The sequence below is a fragment of the Somniosus microcephalus genome, chromosome 7 (assembly GCF_052327205.1).
Source record: "Somniosus microcephalus isolate GS21.2 chromosome 7, FLI_Smic_1.0, whole genome shotgun sequence".
Taxonomy (NCBI): domain Eukaryota; kingdom Metazoa; phylum Chordata; class Chondrichthyes; order Squaliformes; family Somniosidae; genus Somniosus; species Somniosus microcephalus.
This window is the reverse complement of record NC_140993.1, coordinates 248,141,914-248,150,987: the sequence shown is the minus strand read 5'-3', so window position 1 is coordinate 248,150,987 and position 9,074 is coordinate 248,141,914. Positions and strand designations below refer to the sequence as shown.

Genomic DNA, 9,074 nt, shown 5'->3' with positions numbered 1-9,074 from the left:
ACTCCTAAGGTGACCACGTTGGGGGGGGGGGGGGGCGGCGGAGGGAGAAGCATGGCACAACATATTCTGACTATGTTAGGACAGGGAGGAGTAGAAGAGCAATGACATTTTTAGTTATTTATGCCTTTTCTCCAGGGGTTCTACTGATAACCCACTGGAGAACCCCCATGAAAATTCCAGGCAATTGTTTCTTGGGCCTTGAAGTTTCCGACTTTGACCTTGCCTAGATGACCCAGCAAGCTCTAATCAGTAGGTATGGCTATCATTAGACTATCTAATGTTTACATTCTTACCAAAGGTACTTGCTGAGTTCCACTTAGCACAGATGCTCACCATCCTGTTATTTACTGCCTTTCACAAACCAAAATGAAACCGGTTCAACTACATCAATGGTTGTAGAATTCTGTACCACTTGACAGAAGAATGTGATTATATCTAGGCATCTATTTTACAGGGACAGAAATTACCCGTCAAGAAATAGCATGGTGATGCATTCAATCATACAATCAACTGGCAGGAAGAAAATCTGTAGGTAGGTCCATTCAAATAGTGTAATAACTAGAATGTAGACCATTTCCCCCCAAATTTTCACCCATCCTCTCTGGAAAGGACTGCATTCTTGCTGGGGTTCTAGCCCTTGGGTACTTCACACAAGTCATTTTAAGAGCTTGTCTGTGTATGAAGGAAGTTATTCAAGCATATATGACCATATTGGTTAATGATGTAATTTACGTGATAGGTCTATGTGGTTATTTTATATTACTCAGGTACAATACTTGCTTTACAAAATGTTTTATAGTACCTTTACATTTCTTTAAAAACAATTTCTAAAGTTTTTTTAAATGCCAGTGTATAAATTTCACTATTTTCAATTTTTGTCTATGCTCCCGTGAAGCGCCTTGAGACGTTTTAGTTTGTTAGACACTATATAAATGCACTTTGTTGTTTTAAGTGTATAATATCACATTCAGCTACATAGGCCCTAAGCTCTACAATTCACTCCCTAAACCTCCCTGCCGCTCCTCCTTTAGGACCCTCCTTAAACCCTCTTCGACCAAGCTTTTGGTCACCTGTCCTAGTATCTCCTTATGTGGCTCGTGTCAAATTTTGTGTGATAATAAATGCAAGTTGATTAAAGGCTTTAAATGACTTAAAATGTAAGTAAATACATCAGATTATACATTAGGCTGTTTTGCTTTCTCCTGGGTAAAACCGATTTTGCTGACTCAGAATTGTTGCCGCTCAATCGCAATTCACATCTGAGAGAAGTGCATTTGCCCGCTGAAGTGACCTGGTGGAGGTGCTGATTGAGTGACATTTAACGTGGCCCTACGTCAAGAGAGTTGCCTAGACTGGAACCTTGCGTCATTCAAGACAGGCCATGTGATGGTCATGAATTGTGTTTAGAAAGGATCGAATTCATTTACCGTAATGTATGTAAGGTTAAAGGTGCATCTGCGAAGCGAACAAAAAATCTGATTAAATGCATACTTACAAATTACTTTAGTATTACCTATGACCTTAACATGCTTCCCTTAATCGTCACTATTTTGGTACCTCTTATTTCTAACCAGCTCGGTGCTCAATTGATCCATTTTTTGGTTGAGTTGTGAATTTCTTAAATTAGACTCGCCTTTTGTTTAGGAAAAAGAAAACACTGCAGCGGTTTGTTTTATTTTGAAATGTGTTAATTTTTTTATTGGAGGGTCCACAATCGATAACGCAGGTTCGACAATCTGCTTTCACAGGCAATCTGCTGCGGGCGGTGCCAGATTGCGTAAATTGGCAGGCGAGCTCTCCTCGGTGCAATAAAGGCAGCGAAACTATTGTATTCTTGCTGCTCTCTTGCAAAGGGTGACTCTCATTCAGTGGGTGATGTTGCAATCTCTCAGACTGTTATATTCAGACACACTGTAACGCAGCCTGCATTCCACAGAGACACACACACTCGCTCTCTCTCTCTCTCAATTACTGCAACTTTTTTACCAAACAGGGCAACTGCCACTCAAGCTTCACCGAGAGCCGATTGCAAGCCCAGAGACGGCTAAAGTTTGCAAAGCGGTCCTTCGCCCGGATCGGTTCTTTTACCGCAGCGCGCCCGTGAACACCTGCACACAAGTTGGGATCTTTTGCAGGAGCCGCGACCTTACTTCTGTGGAACGAAGCACCATCGCTCGGCGCTGTTAAAAAAAAACATTGCATCCCCCGCTGCCGGTGCCCATCTCCCGAAAGGACAGTGGGGCTTTCGTGCTGTTGTGTAGAGGCGGATGTGCACGAGTTGTGCAAACTGATTCGTGGATCAGCCACTTTCGGATCGCTGTTCCCCTTGAAATCGCTCTTTGTTACAACACCCACTTGGGGGGGGGGGAAGAGGAGCTCGCCACTGTGATCCACCGAGGAATGAAAGGAGCATTTCTACGAGAAGGACCGAACGCCCTGGATATCTCAAAGTGCCTTTGCCGTCTTGACTCGAGCCCCAGGGGAGGGGAAAAAAAACTTACCACCGCCCCCCTCCTCCTGCCAGCTTTTGTCGAACACCCCGTGATCCTGCCTTCTCATTTCACACACCGAGCCGCTTTTAATGAGTTTAAACGTGCAGGGAGCGAGCCCCAACCCAATCCTCCGAAACGGCCGATGGAGACAGAAGCGGGTGGAGGCCGACGAGCCGGCGACCAAGTGCCCGCGGCTGAGTGACTCCCCCCCGGACAGCGCTTACCTCCCCTCCCCGATACCCCCCAGCCAGAGCGACAGCAGCCCCTGCAGCTCGCAGGCGTCGGCTCGGATCGGCGACTACATCCTCCTGCAAAACCTGCAGAGGGACAGCGTCTTCAGGGCAATCGGTAGCCAGACGGGGGAGGAATTCGTGTGCAAGGTACGGAAAATTACCCCCACCACCTAAAAAAAACCCCAAGTGTTATTGTAGCTCTTGTATTTCAAGGGGGGGGGGATGCATTTTGAAGGCACTCTCTTAATATTTCTCCACCAGTTAAATGCATTTTCCACAGCGACGCGAGCCTTGCAATGGCTTTGTTTGTCAGTGACCCCGGGGACTGTGTTAAAAGGGTTTGTGTGCAACTTGTGGGGTTTTGATTTCTCTACAGATGCAGTTTAGTTCACCGCAGCCGTCAGATTGAGCATGTTGTAGGCAGTCAGTCAGTCAGTCAGTCCGCTGCTGCCACCTAGAGCTCACCGTGTGCGGCTGGGAAACTGCAACTCACTTCTCCACGCGAACTGGGAGATTTCCTAAAATAGTGATGGTTTATTAGATTGGGATTTTTTTTTGCACCGTAGCCGCTGTTGAGTTTGACTGAGCAAATGTTGCCCGTTTTTATGCATTTTTTTGTGTGTTTTATTTCTGAACTGAACTGCTTGAGATTCGGAGTCAGCAAGTTTGCATTTTTAATAAAAACTTGTTGGATGCTGATGAACAGTCGGGAGCAACAAGGGTTGTTTGACTTTTTTTGTGTGTGTGTTTCTCTGCCCCAGGTTTTTGACATCAAGCATTACCGGGATGAAATCGCACCCTATCTGCAAATCCCAGCCCACGAGAATATCACGGCGATTGAAGAGATAATCCTGGGGGAGCAGAGGTGCTATGTGTTCCTGGCGAAGGGCCACGGCGACATGCACTTGTACATGCGGAGCTGCAAACGGCTGGGCGAGGAGGAGGCGGCGCGGCTCTTCCAGCAGATCGCCTCGGCCGTGGCCCATTGCCACGACTCGGGCATAGTCCTTCGAGACCTCAAACTCAGGAAATTCGTCTTCGCTGATGAGCAGAGGTGGGTTTATAGAAAGGGCAGTGCGCTCTGGGAGTAACCAATTTAAAATGGATTAAAGCGGCCAATCCTTTGATGCCCAGTAAACAGATATGAATTGATTCTAAGATTGCACTTACTGTGAATGCCTCAGTAAGGCTGAATGTGTGTGTGTTTTTTCAATGGACTATGCTATATCCGTAATGTAATCCGTATGGTTACATGGGACGGGTTAGTCCGGTTTCCGATTTAAAAGATTATAATGGCATATTTGTACACTTCGTAAATATGCCAAACTTGAGTGACAAAGTAATTGGCAAAATTCAGTAATATTATTTTACATGTCCCAAACGCAAATAAGATTCGGTGTTTTATAAAAAGCTACACTCTCAAGGAGAATTATTTAAAAAAACACAATGAAAACACTGCTGTAAATAGGACTATCTGTTTAATAAAAAAATTAAATTCCGGAATGATAATTAGCCGTTAAATAAAACTGCAAATGCATTAATGAATCTGTCAAACTATTTAGACAATGCCTTGCTGTCCCTTTTTGGTGATATTAAATCTTGCAAAATAGTACAACTTCATTAAGTATTCAATGCAAAATACGTATGTGAATATATTTTATATACCGAGGATTATAACTGCGTCCTCGGACACTTAACTACGAAACCTTGCAATGATTTATTGATTAAATGATGTTCCTTTTTATAGAATGTACAGTATCATTTTCATAGTACAGAAAAATCTCAGATAGTGGATTAACCTGTCTGCAAATGTTTCAAAACTAGTGTTTATTACAGATGAATAAAACGTATTGCACAAGGTTATCAAACATTTATAGACTAGAGTTGTGCAAGTACAGGTTTACTGAAATGCCATTATCTACAGTCTTTTTAGATGAGTAAATTATTAATAGAAATATTAAACTTTTAAAATTGTAGTTAACGGTGCCCGCGGGTTTGATGGCTGTTTAAGCACGGGATTGCAGCAGACATTTTAAGTGAACCGTTGTCTACATTTTCAGCAACTGCGCTGTTCTGAAAGCTCTGATTGTTAGTCCCCACTTCAGTACATCTTGCTCTCGCGGTCTCTCGACCGACTCCTGCAGCATTTCAAATGAGAGAGCGACAGTTCTGGCTATTTTTGCACGCAGTGCACTCTGTAAATATAGCCTTACTGCAAAACAAAAGGCCTCGTTTAACCCCAGTATTAACTGTAGTTTTCTATTATGTAAAAGAAGCCTTGTCAGACTAACGGGATGAATTGGCATGCGATGTAACTTTTGTACGAGGCGAGCTGGAAAAGTGATTTCCAAAATGTAATTCTATTTTAGTGTGATACTTGCACAGACATGGTGAGAATGTGGAACTCGCTGCCACAGTGAGTAGTTGAGGTGAACAGCATAGGTGCATTTAAAGGGATGCCGGATAAACACGTGAGGGAGAAAGGACTAGAAGGTTATGTTGCTAGGGTGAGATAAAGTAGGGTGGGAGGAGGCGTGAGTGGAGCAGAAACACCAGCATGAACCGGTTGGGCCGAATGGCCTTTTTCTGTGCTGTACTTAATTCAAAATATATGAGGACATTTGTGCAACAGGAGGCAGGGGAGTCATATTATTTATATAACACGTTAATTAGAAAGATGTGCGTTGGAAGTGAAATTGAAGTTCTGCTCCCCTGTGCTGACTTCTGCAGGAGGCGTTGTACAGACTTTTTCTCTTGGTGTGCTACAGATTTGGCAACACGGGGCGGTGTTGCAATTTAAGGTACTCTGTGTCAAAGCAGGTGTTGATTGATTCAGTGTCGTAAGGGACCATAATACACACACACACAGCAGGCTGCATGAGTCATGTTTTCCATTTACAAAACAGAAGAGCTGAGGGTTTTGCCCTTTACATGGATGAAGGGTTCAGATATAGGACACGTCCCCGCAATCGTTGAATCGATTTGGCCTCTTCCAAAGTACAGCACATAAATAGCTCCAAATACTAAATATAGGATCAAACTGATCGGACTTTTATTAAATATATATATGGTTTTTATCTCCAAAATAACTTGGTTGCAAATAGATTTCCTTTCATTGCAGTGAACAGTCTATAAAATGCTGTCTTTAAAAGCTTCAAAGGAACGAACTTAAAAGGCAGTTACAATTGGGACAGCATTAATATTGATCAAACGTTGAAAGGTGTAGTTTCGGCTGCTTTTCAGTTGACAGGAAGATCCTGTGCCGAGGGTGCACTCAGTCAGATGCATGGATGTGACTGGACTATTTTAGGGGATTTTGTTCACGATGAGGGCTGAGCAAGCTGTATTTTGGGGGACCGCGTGTGGGAAGTGGGGGCTAGTTTGGCTTCAGTTTCCCTAAAGAACAGGGTTCCGCCCTCCTGGGGCTTTGCAAAGTGTCCTTCACGGTCAGCGTCTGATCATTTCTGTGCGATTCCCACAGGAGGAGGCTGAGGCTGGAGAGCTTGGAGGATGCTCACATCCTGAAAGGAAAGGACGATTCCCTGTCCGATAAGCACGGATGTCCGGCTTACGTGAGCCCGGAGATACTGAACACGACTGGCTGTTATTCCGGGAAAGCGGCCGACGTCTGGAGCCTGGGAGTGTTGCTGTACACCCTGCTGGTGGGACGTTACCCTTTCCACGATTCCGACCCCAGCGCTCTGTTCAGTAAAATCCGCCGCGGGCACTTCTGCATCCCGGACAGCGTGTCGCCCAAAGCCAAGTGCCTGATCCGCAGCCTGCTGAGGCGGGACCCCCCGGAGAGACTGACGGCCGGCGAGATCCTCCTGCACCCCTGGTTCCGAGCCGTCTCTCAGCAGCTCCACGCCGACCCGGACAGCCACAACTCTGACCAGACAGTCCCCGAGTTGGAAGGCGACCAGCAGGGAGGCAGCTCCTTCTTCTGTTGACGGTCCGAAGAACTGAGGAGAAACTTGTTCTTTTTAAACCGACTTAACGACTGGAAGAAAGACAGAAAGCCAAGTGGCCCACCCCCAGCCCATCCTTTCTCATTCAGGATCTTTTGTACACACTTACACATGTAAACTTACACAGGTCTGAAACGGACATTTAACTCCTGCAGTTTGCGACCATATAGTAGAATTTTCCACAACATGAATCATTCACTTTGACCCCAATTTAAGACCAGTTCAGATCACACAGTTAGAATCCTCAGTTTGTGGTGCAGTTATATGTTGAAGTTTGCCATATCATCCCCACCGTAATCCCTAACCTATTTATTCATTTACAGATTTATTTAAAAGGAAACCAATGCAGCCACTTTAACTTATATTTGTGTAACATTGAATATGTTATGAATTTTGTTAATTTCTATATAATAGGTTGTTTAAAAAAAATCCTTTCCTCTTTAGCCTCTTTGCAGACGGGCTTTCTGCATCAGAAAGTGGGCGGGTTCCTTCAAGGCAGTTGCCAATGGGCCTGTGTGTGGGGTCTGGCTATTGAGGTGATCTTGGAACAGCCCTAGAGAAGCTGTGTCATTTTTGTAATCCGTAGAGGCCATCCATTCCCTGTGATGGAGCTCTAATTGCACACTGGCAGTGCTGAAACCGATGGTGCAGCTAATAAGTGCAGCACTGAACCAGAGTGATGTACAGCAGCCCCTGCTATTCAAACCCATGGCTATCTGGTAACATGAACCACAACACGTTGCCCAACCACCATGAATAATATAACTTGGTAATATGAAGTGGTAGCCTGTACCCGGAGGATGCTTTTTAGCCATGCACTATACAGCAGCCATTACTATATTGTGTAAACATAGTTCAATAAGTGGCAGAGAGTCAGTTCAAGGTAGCTACACAAAAGCCCAGGGATTAGATGACATTGTATAGCACTTGAGCTGTGCCTTTTGGCTTTGTGGTGTCGTCTGGCCCCATTGATTATGCAGCTGCCTTGGTTAACTGTTGCATAATGTATGCAAGACTATTATAATCCAGTAAAAGAGTGCATTATTTTTCAGTAAGCACTCTCTTATCAGACCATGCTATTGTAGCTAGTATCATAATCTTGTAACCCCCTTCCCGTCACATAACAGAAACAATCTTGTTGCCCTAGACGACTAACAATGATTTGGGAATAATTGGCAATGGGTAAACCTCAGATGGTAATATCACCAATGGGGGGGAAAAAGGATAGCTTGTGTGTATATACAAAGAGTAAAAATTGTTTAGGGGATGTGTTCAAGGGCTTAATATACTCTCAGGGTTTGAACTTCTTGAACAAGTGTGGCATAGCCTTGTAACACACTCCCAGCCATCAGTTATTTGCAGTATGAAGGTGGGGTACCAGAATATGGAGGTTTGCAAGAGTCAGGTTTCAAAGCCCTGAACTTTACTAGCCTTTTCTGATCTACAAGACAGACAAATCCTGCTTTCAGACTTTGAGATATATTGTGGTCAGTGCTGCCACTCTGAGATACAGTCAGTCTTACAGAGGTGTGAGTGAAACAGGTCTATATTTTTCCATTTAACAGTAAATATATTTTAATTAATTCTAAAAGTGCAAACATCATATAAATGAAGCTAATATTTGTGAAAACAGCCAAAATATTGCATTGTCTATCGCCCCCTTTAATGTTGCTGACCATTTCAAAATGTGATGCAGATGCTGTGAACACCTGACTTTGCCACCTCCCCATTTCCCTTGCAGGACTTCAAAGTAGATCTTTAAATGCAAGTATGTCAGTACAATCACAAAACACATATATTAAAAAATGTACATTTAAAAAGCACTGATGTTATCCATGCACTCGTTACCCGATGACCACTCTAAACCTTCGGCAAACTGTAAACATACCTTGACGTTATTTTTTTATTGTTGTGAAACATCACAAAAGATACTTGAGTTGTACCTAAATATGTTACACACACACACACACACACACACTTGATCCTCAGTTGAAAGGTGACCATTATTTTTTTGCTATGTCTATTGTGTTCGTGGAGTAATTATGATGAAGATTTTTTTTTTTTTTAAAACGTGCATCTGTTAAAGAGCTTATTAATTTAGTTGTGCAGCTCTTGAAATGAGGTCACCAACTGCAGGGGTGAAACCAAAGGTAACAGCGGGACGGTTAGACGTTGCATTTTTCATTAACTGCTGTGTATGTTTTGTTTATACCTCATGTACAGTGTACATGTAATCTATGTCTTGTCATTCCCGTTGTATATTGTCAGAAAATATTGTGCTGGTGTTGTGTAAAAGATCAGTATAAATGTGAATTATTACAAGCAATACTAGTCAGATGAAAATCATGAGGTTTGAGGTTTAAAGGACAGTGAAATATTTC

General features: G+C 43.5%; 1 protein-coding gene across 1 annotated transcript; it reads left to right on the top strand.

Moving 5' to 3' along the window:
- The first annotated feature begins 1,707 nt into the window (after positions 1-1,707).
- Positions 1,708-8,756, top strand: LOC147115206 (tribbles homolog 1-like). The gene is made up of 3 exons (XM_085993571.1): positions 1,708-2,872; positions 3,487-3,779; positions 6,207-8,756. Exons 1-3 carry the CDS (start codon positions 2,582-2,584, stop codon positions 6,673-6,675), a joined length of 1,053 nt encoding a protein of 350 aa, XP_085849697.1. The 5' UTR covers positions 1,708-2,581; the 3' UTR covers positions 6,676-8,756.
- The last annotated feature ends 318 nt before the right edge of the window (positions 8,757-9,074 follow it).

Coding starts and splice junctions, on each gene's coding strand:
- LOC147115206 (XM_085993571.1), top strand. CDS start 2,582: ATGAGTTTAAACGTGCAGGGAGCGAGCCCCAACCCAATCCTCCGAAAC. Junction 2,873..3,486: donor GGGAGGAATTCGTGTGCAAG/GTACGGAAAATT, acceptor TCTCTGCCCCAG/GTTTTTGACATCAAGCATTA. Junction 3,780..6,206: donor GTCTTCGCTGATGAGCAGAG/GTGGGTTTATAG, acceptor CGATTCCCACAG/GAGGAGGCTGAGGCTGGAGA.